The sequence below is a fragment of the Dendrobates tinctorius genome, unplaced genomic scaffold (genome assembly GCF_039654945.1).
Source record: "Dendrobates tinctorius isolate UK_male_01 unplaced genomic scaffold, ASM3965494v1 ptg000070l, whole genome shotgun sequence".
Taxonomy (NCBI): domain Eukaryota; kingdom Metazoa; phylum Chordata; class Amphibia; order Anura; family Dendrobatidae; genus Dendrobates; species Dendrobates tinctorius.
Genome location: NW_027361738.1, coordinates 91,044,069 through 91,064,797, shown reverse-complemented (window position 1 = coordinate 91,064,797; position 20,729 = coordinate 91,044,069). Strand labels below are relative to the sequence as shown.

At 39.9% G+C, this 20,729-nt stretch overlaps 1 protein-coding gene across 1 annotated transcript in view; it reads left to right on the top strand.

Annotated features, from left to right (window-relative positions):
• Positions 1-20,729, top strand: part of THSD7A (thrombospondin type 1 domain containing 7A) — a 730,410-nt gene that overhangs the window by 564,750 nt on the left and 144,931 nt on the right. Inside the window, exons 5-7 of the mRNA XM_073582113.1 lie at positions 9,862-10,693; positions 16,147-16,392; positions 17,016-17,197. Of these exons, the coding sequence (XP_073438214.1) occupies positions 9,862-10,693; positions 16,147-16,392; positions 17,016-17,197 (1,260 nt within the window). The remainder of the gene's footprint in view (positions 1-9,861; positions 10,694-16,146; positions 16,393-17,015; positions 17,198-20,729) is intronic.

Sequence of the window (20,729 nt, the reverse complement as noted above, 5' to 3'; positions counted from 1 at the left end):
TAATCCTTATAAACAGGGAGGAAATGGTTGAGGAGGTAAAAGTGGCTGGGACCCTAGGAGGTAGCGACCATGCTATTTTAGAATTTTGGATAACTAGAGGCGGAAGACCTGTGAAGACTCAGACGTCAAGGTTAGATTTCAGAAAGGCAGATTTTAAGGGATTCAGAAAGAGAATTGGAGGGATCCAATGGCTGGATATCCTAAAAGACAAAAATGTCCAGGAGGGATGGGAAATCTTGAAAAATGAAATTCTCAAAGCACAGTTGTTAACAATTCCAAAAAGAGGGAAGAATAGGAAGCATTTAAGGAAACCAGGATGGATGAACACAGAACTTAAGCACATGCTAAAAAGGAAGAAAAAAATGTTTATAAAATGGAAAGAGGGAGGCATATCTAAAGAAGAATATAATGCTGTCTGCAGAACCTGCAGGGCACAAATCAGATTATCTAAAGCTGACAATGAATTGAGGCTTGCAAGAGATGTCAAAAGCAATAATAAAGGATTTTGGGGATATGTCAAAAGTAAAAGAAAAGTCAAAGATGCTATAGGATTTTTACAGGATGAAAATGATGAAATGGTAAGACAGGATGTTGAGAAGGCTGAACTTTTAAATTCCTATTTTGCATCTGTTTTCTCTCAGAAAGGAAATGTAACATCAACTGTTATTCACTGTCCTATTAAGGGAATAGAAGAATCCAGGATATCTATAAACAGAAAGATAGTGAGGAAACACTTAGCTAACCTAAATGAATTCAAGTCTCCAGGTCCAGATGAATTACACCCCAGAGTACTGAAGGAGATAGCAGAAGAAATTTTTGAACCCCTCTCCATAATCTTTGAAAATTCTTGGAGAACAGGAGAAGTGCCAGAAGACTGGAGAAGAGCAAATGTTGTTCCTATCTTCAAAAAGGGGAAGAAGGTGGACCCAGGCAACTATAGGCCGGTGAGTCTGACTTCTATACCAGGAAAGATCTTTGAACAAATTATTAAACAACATGTATGTCAATACCTGGATAAGAATGAAGTGATTAAACAGAGTCAGCATGGGTTTGTAACTAATAAGTCATGTCAGACTAACTTAATTTCCTTCTATGACGGTATCACTGATTGGGTGGATCAAGGAAATGCTGTAGATATAGTATATCTTGACTTCAGCAAAGCATTTGACAAAGTCTCTCATACAATCCTTATTGAAAAAATGACTAAGTATGAAATGGACAAGGCAACTGTTAGGTGGATTCATAACTGGCTTAGTGATCGGACCCAAAGAGTGGTCGTAAATGGCTGCACATCCAGTTGGAAGAATGTCTCAAGTGGGGTACCACAGGGCTCTGTCCTGGGCCCTGTATTGTTCAACATCTTTATCAACGATTTAGATGAAGGAATTGAGGGTAAACTGATTAAATTTGCTGATGACACAAAGCTAGGAGGGATAGCTAATACTAGAGAAGAGAGAGAGAGGATTCAAAAAGATTTAAATAAACTGGAGAAGTGGGCAGCAACTAACAGAATGGTTTTTAACAGGGAGAAATGCAAAGTACTACATCTGGGCAATAAAAATGAAAAAAGCATATATAGAATGGGAGGAATAGGGCTAAGTGACAGCACATGTGAAAAAGACTTGGGTATACTAATAGATCACAGACTGAATATGAGTCAACAGTGTGATGCAGCAGCAAAAAAGGCAAATGCAATTCTAGGATGTATTAACAGAAGCATACAGTCTAGATCACGTGAAGTCATTATTTCCCTCTACTCCTCTTTGGTCAGACCTCATCTGGAATATTGTGTCCAGTTTTGGGCACCACATTTTAAAAAAGACATCAACAAACTGGAGCAAGTTCAGAAAAGAGCGACCAGAATGGTGACCGGTCTGCAAACCCTGTCTTATGAGGAAAGGTTGCAGGATTTGGGAATGTTTAGTTTGCAAAAGAGAAGACTGAGAGGAGACTTAATAGCTGTCTACAAATATCTAAAGGGCTGTCACATTGTAGAAGGATCAACTTTATTCTCATTTGCACAAGGAAAGACTAGAAGCAATGGGATGAAACTGAATGGGAGGAGACACAGATTAGATATTAGAAAAAACTTTTTTACAGTTAGAGTGATCAATGAGTGGAACAGGCTGCCACGAGAAGTGGTGAGTTCTCCTTCAATGGAAGTCTTCAAACAGAGGCTGGACAGACATCTGACTGGGATGATTTAGCGAATCCTGCTTTGAGCAGGGGGTTGGACCAGATGACCCAGGAGGTCCCTTCCAACTCTACGATTCTATGATTCTATGATATGTTTGTATTATAGAAAAAACACAAAATTAGTGGGTTTTCAGTTTTCACATTGGCCACTGTGACTTTTTTAAACTCATACTTGCTGTATTTTTAAGAAATGTTTTCAGCAGACTCATTATCATCAGAGCCAGGGTTACAATGATTGTTCACTTCCATACACAGCTGATAACAATTTGGGGATCCTCTGCCATTCTTCCTTGCAGATCCTCTCCAGTTCCATCAGGCTGGATGGTGAACTTTGGTGGGCAGCCATTTTCAGGTCTCTCCAGAGATGCTCAATTGGGTTTAGGTCAGGGCTCTGGCTCGGCCAGTCAAGAATGGTCGCAGAGTTGTTCTGAAACCACTCCTTTGTTATTTTAGCTGTGTGCTTAGGGTCATTGTCTTGTTGGAAGGTGAACCTTCGGCCAAGTCTGAGGTCTAGAGTACTCTGGAAGAGGCTTTCATCCAGGATATCTCTGTACTTGGCCGCATTCATGTTTCCTTCAATGGCAACCAGTTATCCTGTCCCTGCAGCTGAAAAACACCCCCATAGCCTGATACTGCCACCACCATGTTTTACTGTTGGGATTGTATTGGGCAGGTGATGAGCAGTGCCTGGTTTTCTCCACACATACCACTTAGAGTTATCACCAAAAAGTTCTATTTTCGTCTCGTCAGACCAGAGAATCTTATTTCTCATAGTCTGGGAGTCCTTCATGCATTTTTTAGCAAACGCTATGCAGGCTTTTGTTTGTCTGGCACTGAGGAGTGGTTTCCGTTGGGCCACTCTGCATAAAGGCCCGACTGGTGGAGGGCTGCAGTGATAGTTCACTTTGTGGAACTTTCTCCCATCTCCGTACTGCATCTGTGGAGCTCAGTCACAGTGATCTTGGGGTTCTTCTTTACCTCTCTCACCAAGGCTCTTCTCCCATGATTGCTCAGTTTGGCTGGACAGCCAGGTCTAGGAAGACTTCTGGTGGTCCAAAACTTCTTCAATTAAAGGATTATGGAGGCCACTATGCTCTTAGGAACCTCTTGAGTACAGCAGAATTTCTTTTGTAACCTTGGCCAGATCTGTGCCTTAACACAATTCTGTCTCTGAGCTCCTTGGCCAGTTCCTTTGACCTCATGATTCTCATTTGGTCTGACATGCACTGTGAGCTGTGAGGTCTTATATAGACAGGTGTGTGCCTTTACAAATCAAGTCCTGGAGTAGCCATCATGGAGTACTGTACATCCACCTCCTATTCAGTTCAATAGGAGGTGGATGTGCAGTAACAAGCTCTGGCCAATACAAGAAGACGGCCAAGCTCCCCAAGCAAACACTTACAGTACGTCCAGCAGCCACCGCCAGCAGCAATAACAGCTGATGGGCGAGGGTGCCAAGTGACAGACCCTGGCCAATCAGACATTGATGCCCTATCCTAAGAATAGAGCATAAATGTAAAAGTAGTGGACAACCTCGTTAACACTATTGTGATCAAGAAAGCATAAAACCATCCCACCGCAACAAGGTGTACCCAGTCAGGACAGTCCTATCTCAAATGTGCCATCAAGCCCCAATAGACGGGGTTGGGCAAGACCTAGGCCCGACTATTTAAACACTTACCCATGGAAAGCCATGTAAACTAAATGCATAGCTCAAAAGGAGAAGCCAAGAGAAAAGGAAAAAAGGACTAGAGATGAGGTGAATTTTCAAAAAATTTGTAATAAATGGACAAAAGGGGTTAGAAGATGATAAATTTTACTCAATTGTCATAGGCTCTCAACTGACTTGTCATGCCGCAGTAGATCTCCGCCTGGTCCTCGGGTCTTCAGGTCTTTCCATGCTGTCTACTAACTCACTCCCAATGTGATTACTAACCGCTGGGAGATCTGAAGACCAAAGATTAAAGGACTGATTGGGGATCAGCGGGGGGCAGGGCAGGTGAGGGGTGTGCTTAGAACAAGCAAGTGTCTTTTATTGCTTGTTTTAACTCCTTCCCGGCCCTTATTCTGACCCCTTCCTTGCTGTCCTAGTTGGTCGTCATTTTTCGAGATTCGTGCATATCAAATCGCTAAAATTTTGGATTCTGACAACTCTGAATTTTTTATGAAATTCGTTATGAATCGATTCGCTATGAATCAGATCAGTCCCTCTCTTGTTCGTATGTCCTAATTGGTGTGATAGAAAATGAGTAGCCCCGATGGTCTGGAGTGGAAGCTTTAGTTACAAACATTTGACTATCACTTAAAGTTGTAAAAAGTTTATATTTAAAAAGTTTTTTCGTCCTTTCAAGCAACAACTTTTTTTTCAAAACTACTTCATTCCAAAATGTTTAAACTTCCCAAAATGTAAAAAGAAAGAAAAGAAAAAAGAAAAGTTATTACATGGATGTTGAGAAACAGTTAGGGAAAGAAGAGGATGACTGAATCACGAAGCAACGACTTTGATGTCAACTTCAGTGAATGTTCTGCCTTTGATGTCGGCTTCAAACTGCGCTAGTTTCCCTGGTGGGAGACTTGACATGGAGAATGATGGGCTTATTGGCAGACTCTCAGTTCAGACTCATCAGATTTTTAGTACAATAATATATATAATGTAAAGTTTACACGTAAAAATGCATCAGGTCTAATTATAAAAGTGGGAAAATGCAACTTCCACCACAAGAATCTGCAAATTCAAATTCATTTTTGCCAATTTTATCTGATGATATAAAAGACGTCAATGCCAAGTTGTTTTATTAAAGAACGTACTGTATCTAATTTACAAAAATTTTTTTTAATACACCTTGCTAAAGAATTCTTAAATAATAGAGAGAAGTCCTTTATTCAGGGTTCGAATCCAACCTTGGGTTCCAAATACAATCCATTCATTGTAACAGGCACAGTGTAATGCATCATTTTACCTGTGGAGGCACTGCAGAAAATCTCAACACTTACTGCTAGGTGTCACCACAAAGGTCCCATCAGGGGGACTGTTTTTTTGTTTTTTAAAGTAGAAAATATTTTACTTAAGTGTGATATAAAGGTGCTTTCAAAACAACCTGAAAAAATATTTTTCTCCTAAAATAAAAAATAAATATTCAAAGATATTTTAATATTAAGTTGAAATATTTAATCATATAATTTGAAACAACTCAAGAACTATATTTTGGAGAGAAACAAATCTGTGCAGTAGAAAAAGGTAGTCTCCTGTACAGCAAAAAGAAGTTCCTGACCCGACCACTACAGGTAATATCCTTCTCTGATGTCAGAATGACCCATTATCCTAATGACCTAAAGAGGTTATCTAGGACTACAAAACTAATGATTTATCCTTAGGTAATCAGTTTCAGAACGATGAGGGTCTGAATCCTAACATCTGCACTGATCAGCTGACAGAAGTGGTGGAGGTGCTGACTGGGTCCCCATCACTGATTACCAGTCACAGGTTAATACTTTTAGTAGTGGCTTTGCCTCATTTTACAGCTTAGCCCAACTTAAACAAACTGAACAAAGCTACAGAACCAGGATTAGTCAGTACCCAAGGAAAATGGCCAAGTCTAGTAAACTGATCTACAAGTCTGTGTTAGGAGTGGCGGAAGGCACTAAATAAAAATTATGAATAAAGTGCCTTCGCCACCCGGGGTCCACTGTGCGGCAGATGGTAAGACCGCTGCTAGGAGATGGCAGAATATAAGGCGGTAGAGTGCACGGGGTTAACGTCACCCTGGTGCACTAGGAAAGCTCAGTTTAGCTCACAGAGCTGCCAAGGATAAACAGAAATGCAAAAGTGCTGAGTCTGTTTAACTCACAGAGGCTCAGCTACACAGACGCGGTAACTGGTCACAGGAGAGGCGTGAGCTGACGGCACCAACTCCGTCTAGACCTACCGTATAAGTCTGTGACAGAGACATCCTAACTGCGAACGTACACTGTGCTGCTACAGCAGCGCGGCAGGAACACAACCGCTAAGAAAACGCTGCTATCAGGCAAGCGCAATATGGACGCTAGGCTGCTGAGGCAGGGATGCAAATGGCGCCCTGGCGCTGTAACTGACTAAGACCGACACACTGTCACCATTCGTAATAACCAAGGGAAGGGGTTTCATAATAAGTCAGTCACCAGTCCATGCATACATCACCATACACACACAGCATAATATGCTACACTAGCGCATGGCGGAACGGCCATGCGCACTTCTTATAGCGCACGGGACCTTCCGGAAATCTCCAGGAGTCCAGGAAGAGCCAATAGGATCCGGAGCGGGACCTGAGCACCTGACTCCCGAAGTCCAATAGGAGCTCGTCCCGTGAGCATGCCCAATAGATGGAATAAAGGACTTAGCCTCTGGAGACAGTTGTGGTGAGACAATCTCCTCAGCAATCCCTTCTGCTGCAGCAGATGGGCAAGAGACTGCAGCATGTGAGAATCTGGGTCTCTGTAGAGATGTGTCAGAAACCAGATTCCTAACAGTCTATCGGCAATCAAATTTTTAAATCAGAATTATAGGTCATTAATACTGCACTCCTAGATAATCCCTTAAAGGTGGCATCTACCATTCCCGGACATTTTTTTTTTTTTAAATGCATGTATTTTTCCCTAAAAAATCATTTTTGCTATTGGGTTTCATAAAATTTTTGCACCATTTGTCTTCATTAGTTTTTGTTTGTCACCGTTGCCGGCTGCAGAATGTGTCAACTGAGAATCCATCAGTGAGTTCATTTGGACAGTTTCTCACAGTTGACTTTGTAACTCTTATCTCTTTTTTTATCAGCTCCTTTTAGCTGATTATGACCACAGACTGCATCAAACCTGAAAGTGCAGGGAAGCAAAGAGTTTGTATCAGCCAAAGGGTGCAACATTTTTATTGGAACTCATTTGCAAAAAACAGGAAGGAAGGTTACAACAAACAGTAGCTCACACTCAGGAAGACTAAAACAAAAGCAGTATTACATGGTCATCCATTCGATGTGCAATACTATATTACTCCTGTAGTGAGCACTGCAAGAAAAAACGCAATCTCCTGCAGCTTTTCAAGCAATGACCATGTGCATTTTCAGCAGCCAGATCAGCCTTCATGTCTTTAATTAGCAAGTTGTTGTTTTTTTTCAGTGCGACAAGCCAACAATGCACAAAAGAGCTAAAATCTGCAGCTCTGCTCAACCTTTGCCAAATTATCCTTCACAGTAGTCCACAGTCTATGTTCTCCATTTACGAGCTTAACCCAAAGATGACCCAAAATGTTCACATTCATCTGTTTAATTGGCTTCTCTCAGAATATGAAATCCCAATTATACACAGCGTCCCTTTCCTCCATTATCCCGCCACCGTTGGAGGATTGCATCTTTCATGCGGAGTTTTTGCAGCTGGAAATCTTCCTTCTACCTGAAAGTAACAATGCTAATTAGACCGTTTCGCCCCAAGGTGCTGACTGGTGATAAGACGAGGTCTCTCACTGTGTTTCCTCCAAGTGAGAGCAGCCATGTTTACGGAATTGGGTTTCCATTGTGGGTTTCTCCTCTAAGTAGGCCATTTAGGATTTCTGTATTTGCTCTCGGCTGGTGTTCTCAAACAGAGACTTCTGCAATTCTCGGAGCCTCCTTGTATGTGAGTGCGGATAATGCAACTGTGATCTTGTTATTTGCAAGAGGTCGATGAGAGATAAAGCCAAGGTGTAATCTTCCCGGAATAGAAAGTAAATTGCATTTGTATTTTCCATATATTTATTTTGTAGGTACCGAGAGAATCTATGAAGCTAAGATTTAAATGTAATCTGTGCAGAATACTAAAGGAGTTTTTTATGGGCTTAATCTATCCTTCCCAGCTGGCTACAGAGCATAAAATACACAAAATACAACTCGCTGCCACAGTATTATACGTAAAGAAAATAGAGAGGGAAAGCAGAATATTATGATTGGGTTCACTGTACTGTGCCGAAATGTAGAGGAAAAATGAAGCAAATTCACTCAGATAAAACATAATTACTTGTTCAAATCTATATTCTTTTCTATTGTTGGCAGTATTATAGTAGTTATATTCTTGTACAGAGGGGCAGTATTATAGTAGTTATATTCTTGTATATAGGGGCAGTATTATATTAGATATATTCTTGTACATAGGAACAGTATTATAGTAGTTATATTCTTGTATATAGGGGCAGTATTATAGTAGTTATATTCTTGTACATAGGAGCAGTACTATAGTAGTTATATACTTGTACATAGGGGGCAGTATTATAGTAGTTATATGCTTGTACATAGGAGCAGTATTATAGTAGTTATATTCTTGTACATAGGAGCAGTATTATAGTAGCTATTTTCTTTTACACAGGAGCAGTATTATAGTAGTTATATTCTTGTACATAGGGGGCAGTATTATTTTAGTTATATTCTTGTACATAGGGGGCAGTATTATAGTAGTTATATTCTTGTACATAGGGGGCAGTATTATAGTAGTTATATTCTTGTACATAGGAGCAGTACTATAGTAGTTATATACTTGTACATAGGGGGCAGTATTATAGTAGTTATATGCTTGTACATAGGAGCAGTATTATAGTAGTTATATTCTTGTACATAGGAGCAGTATTATAGTAGCTATTTTCTTTTACACAGGAGCAGTATTATAGTAGTTATATTCTTGTACATAGGGGGCAGTATTATTTTAGTTATATTCTTGTACATAGGGGGCAGTATTATAGTAGTTATATTCTTGTACATAGGGGCAGTATTATAGTAGTTATATTCTTGTACATAGGAGCAGTATTATAGAAGTTATATTCTTGTACATAGGGACAGTATTATAGTAGCTATATTCTTGTACATAGGGGCAGTATTATAGTAGTTATATTCTTGTACATAGGAGCAGTATTATAGTAGTTATATTCTTGTACATAGGAGCAGTATTATAGTAGTTATATTCTTGTACATAGGGGCATTATTATAGTAGTTATATTCTTGTACATAGGGGCAGTATTATAGTAGTTATATTCTTGTACATAGGGGCATTATTATAGTAGTTATATTCTTGTACATAGGAGCAGTATTATAGTAGTTATATTCTTGTACATAGGGGCAGTATTATAGTAGTTATATTCTTGTACATAGGAGGCAGTATTATAGTAGTTATATTCTTGTACATAGGAGCAGTATTATAGTAGTTATATTCTTGTACATAGGAGCAGTATAATAGTAGTTATATTCTTGTACATAGGAGCAGTATTATCGTAGTTATATTTTTATAAATAGGGGAAGTATTATAGTAATTATATTCTTGTACATAGGGGGCAGTATTATAGTAGTTATATTCCTCCTATACATAGGACTGCAGTAAATTTGCTTCAGGTTGCATGGCTCTACAAAAATCGATGAATCAGGCAAAATCATCTGCGAAACAAACACCTTGTTCACAGCGGCGAACATACAAACCAAGCAAATTCATAGAACAGACTTAATAAAGATGCAAATTAAAAGGAGAATTTTGCACAAATGAAAAGAGGCGATCCAGGCCAAAAACAAGGCAAAAACATATCTGAAATGTAATAATAAATTTGGCTTCATGTATAGGAATGATGCCATGTCAGTAATTAAATTCAGTGTCCTTAATAGCTACCTTTACTTCTTGTTTCAGGTCCATGGGGAAGGTGTATGGGAGATGAATGTGGTCCGGGAGGCATTCAGACAAGGGCGGTCTGGTGCGCACACACCGAAGGGTGGACGACTCTCCCCACAAATTGCAAACAGACAGACAGACCCGAAAACCAGCAAAACTGTTTTAAAGTTTGTGACTGGCATAAAGAACTGTACGACTGGCAGTTGGGTAGTTGGGACCAGTGTACACCGGTAGCGTCAAGGTTATCAGAGAAAAACACAGGATGCACAAAAGGCGAGGAAGGAATTCAGACCAGAGAGGTCGTGTGTCTACAGAAAGCCACTGGGACGGTAGCAGATGACAGTATATGCGAATATTCCGAGTCCAAACCCCGGTTAGAACAAGGTTGCCTTATTCCCTGTCCTCAGGATTGTATCACATCAGACTTTTCTCCGTGGTCGGATTGTTCAAAAACATGCGGCAATGGATTGAAACATAGGACCCGCTATGTGGTGGCCATGCCCCAGTTCGGTGGCTCAGGATGTCCTAACCTAACGGAATTTCAGATTTGTCAAAGTTCTCCTTGTGAGGGAGAAGAAAACATTTACAGTCTAAACGTCGGTGCTTGGAGTTCTTGCTCGATACCAATTTCTAGACATGTGAGACAAACCGGGAAAAGGGGGAAAAACAGGGAACGGGCAAAAGAGAGAGAAAAAGCTGTGAAGGACCCAGAGGCTCGAGAGCTAATTAAGAAAAAGAGGAATCGAAACAGGAAAAATCGCCAGGAAAACAGATACTGGGATATACAAATAGGGTATCAAACACGACTGGTGACCTGTATGCACAAAAATGGGAAAACAGCCGCCCTAAGGTAATTTTCTTAAAATTCAATGACATGTAAAACAAAAAAATTGTTGATACATGTATAATTCATGATTCCAAACTTGGGTCTTATTCTATCTCTTGTGCTGTAATACAGATAGAGGATGTCTTGCTGAGAAATGGTTTATGATCTGGCGGCCATGTATAGACCAATTTTTCTGATAGGAATTACGTCCCAAATGGAAGGAAATTGGAGGGAATTGTTCAATATCTCACAAAGTGGTTTTTATCTCAATCTCTGTGTGATCACTCAATCATTCCATTTTAGGATCATGGGGGTCTGAGGATGAAAGAAATGTCGCTGATTATCAGTGAGAGGGGACTGTATTTATTTATCTGCTTATCTTTATGTTCTCATCAAAGCAGTGAGAAAACCATTGAAATGGGGCAAATCTCCCAGGATTTACTCTCTGCATACTGTCAGTGCCCTAAAGTATATACAGACCAGGTAGAAAACAAGGGAATCGGCGTATGGATGCTTAGGGCATTAGTGTGGTGAGAGAAATGATCAGAATAGCAATCCGAAAGAAAGGAGGGAAAGAAAGGGAAAGCAATGAAGGGAGGGGGAGAATGGAAGGAAGGAGGAATTGGGGATGGAGGGAGGGAAAAGAGAGAAGAAAGAAGAAGAGAAAAAGAGAAAGAAAGGAGGGAAAGAAGGGGAAAGCAATGAAGGGAGGAAGGGATAACGGAAGGAAGAAGGAAAAGGGGATGGAGGGAGAGAAAAGAAAGAGAGAAACAGAAAAAATGAAGAAAAGAGAAAGAAAAGGAGAGCGAAATAAAGAAAAATGAAAAGAAAAAAGTTAAAGAGTATGAGAAAGGAGGAAAGAAAAAGAAAGCGAGAAAGAAGGGAACAAAGAAAGAAAGAATAGCAATCCATGAGAAATAAAGGAGAGAAGGAAGTGAAAAGTAATGAAGGAAGGAACTGAGTGAGAGTGGAAGAAAGGAAAGAAATAGATGTAAAAAATAAGTGAAGAAAAAGGAAAAAGAATAGGATACATAGAAGAAAGAAAGAGAATAACAATATTTGAGAAATAAAGTATTGAAGGAAGTGGAAAGGAATAAAGGATTGAAGAAACAAAGGGAGGGAAAATGGAAGGAAAGAAAGAAAGTGATGTAAAAAGATTCCTCTGGCTCTTTTCTATCTTTGGGGTGTGTACCATGCTTGATACGTTGTGCTGGTGTAATTTGCACCGAGTGTATCACTACAGTACGGTATATGATGGAGAACCGGACTTGGAGTAGACTAAAAATTTGGCGCAAATTGCATACTATGTAGATTATGTAGTGCAGAGGCTGACATGACTCTTTCCTCATTTCCTCCTGAGACAGACATTGTGGAAATACATTTGTACTGTTCCTCGATTTGATGCTTACTTAAGCAGAGACATTCTCGTTCTGAGATAATTTCTGCCCCGGGAATTATTCACTTTTATTCTCAACATAGAAAATTCTTGATGTTTAAGTGACAGCGGCTGAATGATAAAATTAAATAAAGGGTTAATTAGTTTAATAGGTCCCATGTCAAGAGTAATTAACCAACAATTGGTAATTGGCTTGGCATATATTGGTAGATTAACATTACTTAGGGAATGGTAGCAGCAAATTATTGGTATCATTAATCAGATTTGTAACTGGTTGATACTTTGCAGTCTACAGTGTAAGTAATGAGGAATTGGATTCTAGTGTAGCGTACTACATACAGATATTAATTTTTCAATAATTTTTATTAACTTTTTATCATTACATTGAAAATGTATATATATTATATCGATAGGGAAAAGGGGGAAGGGAAAATGAAGGGTAAGGGCAGGAAAGGACAGGTACATTGGTAAAGAACTCTGGTTGGTAAATAGTTCTGGGCATGGTAAAATTAAAAAGATAACATAAAATTAATCACAAATTATCAACAAAATCCCTAATGTGGGAAACTATATACAAAGTTATTTAGTTTACTCGTATTACTTGTGTTAGGAAGTATTCTGGATGCAAAACATCAGTAAAATGTCAGGGGAAATGATTAGAACTACATACAGATATTAGAATATCTGTTATATATGGAACATACATTGGAATTTTACACTACAGATTTTTTCCAAAAACTGCACCACTCCAGTGGTTTTATGTGGTATTGCAGCTGACCTTTATTTACCCAAGTGGACCCGAACATCACTGTATGGCAACAGGTTTCAGCAGGAGCCTTCCTCCAAGAGAATAGGGGGACACCAAGCAGGTTAAAGGGGTTTTCCACCTTTAGAAATGTGGACCCCTAATGATTCCAAGAATGTAAAGTAACAAAACCAGACAGAAATCATCCTACCCATGTCCAGTGCCAGCTCTCCACCGCTGCTCCAATCTCTGTGTTTTAGCTCCAGCGGTGATGCCATGTTGACAACTCACATCACCACTGCAGCTCATCGCGTGATAATGTTGATGATCTAAACGTAAGGTAGATAGATCTATATAAGTTTGTGGGATGCCAGGGGTCGGAAGTGAATGTGATCTCAGCTGTAGTACCTAAGAACGGCCACCACGTGGCGTATATGTAGCTATTCTGGCCATTCTGGCTCAGCACACTTTCCTTCCATTTTCAGATTTATCCCTTTTTAACTTTCCAGAGAGAGAAAAAAACTTGCTTATGTTTCTCATAACTACTAAGCTATTATCCAGGACCCCTAAACTGAGCCAAATCTCATTCATTATGTGACACTGAACAAGTATAGATACTGGGCAATGTAGCCAGCAGAATTGTGAATGCAGCTCTTGATGGAGCAAAAGATACAATATCAATACAAAATATGTAAAGGAAAAATATTTGCAAATTTACCGAATATTTTATATCCAAATTATATCCAAATGTAACAGTCATGTAACGTAAACACAAACATTTTGCAATGAATTTAAAGGAATAGTGTCCTCATCTTGTAAATGTCATACCCAAAGGGCCACAGGCATTACTTTCTGAAGTCTTCCTTGATTTGATGGTCTCATCATTCCTTAATGATAGCACTTAGGTCTTGAGTTCACTCTGAGGTCACCATTACATGGCTGTTACTCTGAAGCATGATGGAGTAATTATAATTACTAGTGAAGTTGACCTCCCCTCAAGCTCAGTTACAACTATGGCAGATGCCTTCTCTGCTTGCCTTGATGACATTTGATGCCACCAAATTAAAAAGCCATGGACGACAATTTTCCAGATTCGATTGTAGAGAAGATCTGAATGTTTTGCTCCTGATTTTAGTGAGGGTGAATAGATCGTTTGCTCAGGGGCCTTCACCACCAAGAAGCCCCCACTACTTTCTTGCCTTCAGCACTTTCTGGTGAACTCTAAAAAGTTTTGAAATTGTACCTTCAACACTAAAAAATGGACTGGACTAATATTTATCACTATGGGTCGAAACATCAATGTCACCACTGCCAGATATCCCATCCATGGTGGATGTCAAGCTTAAAGGGGTTGCTCACTACTGTACATCCACTGTGACAGAACTCTGAAGGCTGTAGCCCATCAATGGTGTCTTGTGGTCTGCAGTGTTCAAGTGACAAAACAATGTCACTGCCGCCAGAGTAGTGGAGTGACATTTGTCTGGTCGGTAAATGTAACGAGATGGCTGGAACACTGCTGTTGTCTGAGGAGAGCCTGGAGGGACATAACTAGGTGAACACCTGACTCTTCCCTAGAGCTCCTGATGGTGGGGTTAGACTTGGATCTCGATGGACCACAGATGCAACACCATGACAGACCATGGATGCATGGCAGCTGACCCCCTAGTGACAGGTAGCTGGAATTGCCCAGAAATAGAGTACAGCTGGTACAGGCAGGCAAGACAGGAACACAGAAATGGCAGGTGCTGGCAGGAACGGCTGGTATACATGCAGGCACTGGCAGGTCAGGTGCAGGCTGGTATATAGGCACTGGCAGATGCAGGCTGGTACACGTGATATACCGGTGAATACAGCAGGTGCAGGCTGGTAAGATTGATATACTGGTGTGCATGGCAGGTGCAGGCTTATACGGATGGTATACAGGTCAGCATGGCAGGTGCAGACTGATATAAGGGGGGAACACTGTCTCCTTAACAGGGCAAGAGCATGTGCGTGTCCTAAGCACAGTACTCGGGTATCTGTGAGCCATGCGCAGACCCTGTGCAGCAGCAGGAGGAGAAAGTACTGGTTGAAGGCCATGGCGGTGAGTGAGTCGGCGTCCCTGCCAGGAGGGGAAGGACGCATGCAGGGATGCTGGTTCTACATTTAGGTATACCTTTTAGAGTTTATTGACCGCATTGGGAACATTCAAAATGGATTGTCCAGTAGAGGACAAACACTTTAAGCTAAGGGAGGTAGCCCGAGGATAGATTTTGCCCACCAATGAGCACAGAGCATATCACAATAATGGCTTCAGAAGACAATATCATATGAAGGTGACATTAGAGCTAATCACTTACCACTGATTTTGGTTGGCTCAAATAACACCAGTTTCTGCTAATTTTTAAAGTTCCCATATATTTTAGAAAAAAGTTGTCTGATCCTGACAATTTCTACCGAACATGCTGAACATCTAGTGTGTAGGGGAACTTTCCTACTCTCCTTTGACAGATGATGGAAGGAATAGGCATTATGAAGCTCAACGCCTAATCTTTTTGTTGTCTCGCACGATAAGTGGAAGTTGTTTGGCAGTGATTTACTTTCTTCCAAGCCAAATGTGCATCCATATTATTGATTTAGAAAGATATCTACTGGCCAGATGAGCATTTGGCCAACTCTCAATGATTAGTCTCCAAGCCTCCACCAGTCTTGATCCAGCCATGACTTCTGCACAGTTAAGTACTGATCATCCATTACTACTGTCAAGTACAACCAAGAAAACGTTCATAAGTTGGATTGATCATTTTTAAGAATTAAAAAAAAATCACTTCATGAAGTTAGCGGAGCAATGTACATGTATGAGGATGCAAGGAGTCATTCAGCTCCACGCTATACCACTGCTATACGGTGCTCACTAAGTGTATGTAACGGTATTATTCTACCCCTCCAAAAGGAGAATAGCTTGAAGATCCGAAAACAGAAAGTCTGAGGCATGGAAAGGTAGAGCCCCATAGAGGTTTGCGGATGCCCTACTTTGACCACCCTTAAACACCATGGCTTCTCACGACAAACCATGGATTTTCAGAGATTAATGAGCTTGGAAATGAGAATTGTACACAAGGATTACGGTCATGAATATTGTTTCTTCACCGATCAGCGTTGGCAGTGTAAAGTGGCACAAGCTCCCAAGGCTTTACGACAGAACCAAACTAAAGTGTGTAACAATACAAGATGTTTCTTTAGTGATTGCGGAATAGGTCACCACAATAGAATGTGCCATATGTTTAACCATATCGAAATATAATAACACTTCATAACATTTCATCCCATATTAACACTATCTAATATAATCTACAGCTTCTGTGAGCAGGAAAAGTTGCCAATCACTTTCCAAGCCTGTGTGGTCGATAAAGACTGTCAGTTATCCGACTGGTCGGAATGGAATTCTTGCTCTACGGACTGTAGCTCCTCTCCTCCCAGTGGCCATCGGACTAGGAAAAGGACCATCAAACAACTGCCGGTTGGCCTAGGGGAGGAATGTCCTGACCTGGATGAGACAGAATCATGTAATCCTCCTGCAGAAGGATTACAGGCATGCATCAAGTAAGTATGACGATGAGCTTGTAGAACGGTTTCTTTGGATGTTGCTGTCTTTTTTATTATTGTATTCTGTATCCACAATTCTATGATCCCTGTCCTGTAATTCCCGAAAAATGGTCTTGTTATTGTAATATGGAAATATAGCTATTTTTCAGATGACCTTCTACACTCTGGGTGATATGTACATGACTTTCTGATCTCTTTTTAATTCCATTTTCTTTTAAATTCATTGAATTGGGCTTTCTATTTTTCAGAATTCAACATATGATACGAATATTGTGATTTTTTCATTTGTTTGGAAACTGATAACAAATTTGTTTATTTTGTTTATTTTTATTTACCGTAGATTTGTTTTACATTTCGGGAAGAAGGGGATAATCAGAATTTGTGTATTGTTTTAAGCTTTGATGTTTTTTCTTTTCTTATAAATATTTTTAAATATTTTGTTACAATTTTTATTAGTGAAGAAATCATAATTAATGGTTTAGTCTTGAGAAAACAAAACCATTCAAAAAACATATAATAATGCAACATTTCTATTTGGATTTTATACAGATATTCTTTAAAAACCTTGTAATAATGTAATAATGGTCTGTATTTAATGCAATATGTGATCTGTGACCTAGGTATGCATGGAGATCCACAGAATGGACAGAATGTCGGGTTGATCCCCTCCTTAATCAGCAGGATAAGAGACGGGCGAACCACACGGCCCTGTGTGGCGGAGGGGTTCAGACACGAGAAACCTACTGTGTACAAGCCAATGAAAATCTTCTGTCCTACCTTAATACAGTGAAGGACAAGGAGGGTGAGTGGACTTCTTTCTATCGTAGAATACAGAGGCATCTACCATTCTTTTCATAATTATTAATACCGTCAGATTAAATCTGGTGAAATTGGCAAAAAACTAAATGTTGTCCCATCTTACTTCTGGAACCAAAAAGTCATCGGACCTCCTCTCGCAGTCACAGATAGTAGAGGTCACACATGAACAGCGCTCCTTCCATGGGCATGACTACCTCTCCAAAAGCTCTCAACCGGTTGGGATTCTTTAACATCTATAAAGGAACAGCAGCCATCACCAGTTTCTTCCATAAATCAGTTGAGACTCGGCCATTCAAGTCTATGAGTGTGCAAAAAAAAAAACAAAAAACGGATTCCATATGGGGCCACAGTTCAGCATCCGGTTTTTATGGACACATTCCAATTCTGTAACATAGGAAACAGTAAATGTTCTTGTAAATGATTAATAGCTGCTGTGGTAAAAAAACAGATTGTAGGCAAAACCTGCTCTCTTGGTAGTTAAGAAGCTGCTTATAAAATGTAGGTTTTACTGCATTTTTGCTGCATTTTTGCTGCTTTTCTGTTCTCTTTTGTGCGGGTTGATAAAGTTCAGTGGCCCCAAAAAAGCCTGATTTAACTTCCTTAAGTTTCTGCACGAAAAGCACAGCAAAAATGGATACCTACGTTTTTTGCTGCATTTTTGCACTAACCCATTGCTTCCTATGAGTTAAAAAAAAAACGCTACAAATACGCTGTAGAAACGCTGAAAGCGCAGTTTTCCAAATCAGTCAGGAAGAAAAAAAACAATGTGTGCATGAGATTTCTGAAATCTCACAGACTTTACTGGCACTGTAAAACGCAGCTAAAAATTTGCATTAAAAATGCAGCAAAAAAAACACTGCAAAAATGCAACGTGTGAACATAGCCTAAGGATGACTTCACAAGTGTCAGATTATTCACAAAAGTTTCTGCCACTGAAATTCAATTCCATCCATGTGAATAGGTTCGTTTTTATAGCGAGGACATCGATTTCTGCATGTCCCATGTAGATGAATTAAAAAATCAGAAAATCGCGACAAAAATCTGCCGCGCATGTGAATATGTCCTAAGATGAATATGAGTAAAAAATCATGGAGAAAGGGATGCTGAAAGCTACTGATGTCATTCACCACCTCATTATCCCCCAGACCCTTCACTTGGCAAACCATGTTAATTAAATAAGTTTTTCCTTAAAATGGTTGTCTACATTTTCTTTATTTTCCCAGATGTGTTGGGGACATGAATTTGTGGCACTTACTAATGTATAAGTATACTATTACGGCTTCTCCTACTCCTCTTGTTAGTGCAGATTGCACAGGTGTCCTGCTATCAGTATAGCTGCTGATAATGGATCATGTGACCTGACTGACTCCCACTCTAAAGCACCGCACATGGAGGAGGCTGGTGGTCACATGCTCCTCCATTAGTGGCAATTTTGAGATCAGGAGAACTAGTCTGTAAGAAAGGAGAAGAGCCTGTAATACTTATATATTAGTGAATGTCACTAAATCATTTTCTTAACATGTTTGGTAAACTTGAGATAGAGTGGACAACCCCTTTAAATATTATTAAAAGGGAGTGGCCCAAAAATGACATTTTATAACTGGAGATGAGTGAATCACCAGAGATGTGTGAGATTAGATTTGTACCATTTTGAATCTGCTCCAAAAAATACCTCTAGTCGGTGTCAGAAGATCCAGACCAAAGACAGATCTGAAGACTTGAAGACCAATCCAAAAATCAGAGAACCGGGCAGGGAGCCTTGGGGTCAAGACAGGTGAGAGGCCAACCGAGGACAGATGAGTATAGTCTTCCTAGCCCTACAAATTGCATTTATAAAAATTGGGATGTTTAGCAAATCTAAAATTTCCTAAAATCATTCACAGTCAAAGTCTTTACCAATCGATTTGCTCCTCTTTAGGCCGGGGTCACACTGTGTTATGGCAGTCCGTTACACCGTGGCATAACGCGGTGTAGCGCAGTCCGTTAACGCTGCCATTTACCCTCATTATCGGGCGCATCGCGACGCATGCCATAAAGCGGCATGCGCTCGCAATGTGCCGCCATTGAGTGACGGAGCCACGGAAGCAGGCTGCAGCGTTTGAGGCTCCGTCACCGCTAGCGCCGATGAATCATCAGCGCTAGCGGTATAGCATAACGCATATCGCATTATGCTATAGTGTTAACACAGCCCGTCAACGCTATGCGTTGAACGGACTGCCTAAACAGAGTATGAACCTGACCTTACTTGTTGTGTATCCATTGGCCATGTAGCATTGTTGCCTATACGGCACCATCAATCTTTTCATCCTATTTTCGTGATTGGGGGAAAGAAGGTTCTTGTACTCAGACCCCAAACCCAGTAATCACCAACTTACCACCTATCCTGTGAAAAGATGAGAACTTGTCAATCCCTTTAAGGGGACCTATGTATAAGTGCCTTATAAATGATGCCCCGCCATTCTTCCTATCACATATCTGTCTGACCATGAATTTTTTTTAAATCTGAAAAAGGCCTTTAAAACCTATTAATATTAAATTCCTAGTAATATTAAATACCTATAATATTACATTTATTGCCTATTTTATAGAGCCCCAAAAGTAAACAGGAGCCCTACATTGCACTTTTATGTTGCACCATTCCCTATATTGTAACCATTATTTAAAAAAAATCATATATTGGACAGTGAAAGGAAAATTACAGCTCACCGCTTCTCCGTCCTGGCAGCAGAATAGACGTGCGGAAGTGGGAATCTCTGCATGGTAATGTCTGCATAATTATGTACATTTTCATCAAATAATACTTTGATCAATCACCCGGCACCAGCCCTTCCACGAGTGATTTCACCGCACTCAATCATAGGAAAAAATGCATATATTTTACAATTATGCCGTTTTATAGATTTTAGACTAAATTTTACTCAAATTTAAATATAGAAAAAAAGATGATGCAATATGTAAATTGGCACATTTCACCCAGGTGTCTAAGAAATTAGTTTTTTTCCTCTACTAATCGGTTATTTTCATTAAAAAATACACATTTCTAATATCCTATTAGAGAATTTTGATCCCAAATTTAGTCCGTTTCCCATCATTTTTTTTTTCAGAGCAGAGAGTAGATACAAAGAGGTCATCTCTCTGGAGGACCCAAAACATCTATGATATACATAGACAATCTATTATTTTTTATGAGTCTGATGTAATACTTTGTCTCACCTGCGGTGGTGCTGCAGCAAAGTTATACCTGTTCCTTTTCAGATTACAATCGATCGCTTAGATTTACAGCTAGTGAACAGGCTGTCATCACTTATCAGCTAATTTTTTTAGGAGCAAAAGAGTGGTTCCAAAGTCACTTCCAGACCAGGGTATCTATTGTACCTTTAGGTCTTATGTCCATAACTATGTGAGAGCAAAAGTTGCATTGGAAGGTCTTGTGATGTTCTGCTAAGTCAGTCTGAACCTTCATAGATGCATTCGAAGTCTGTGAGATCGTTGCATGCTCCACCACACCATGGAGA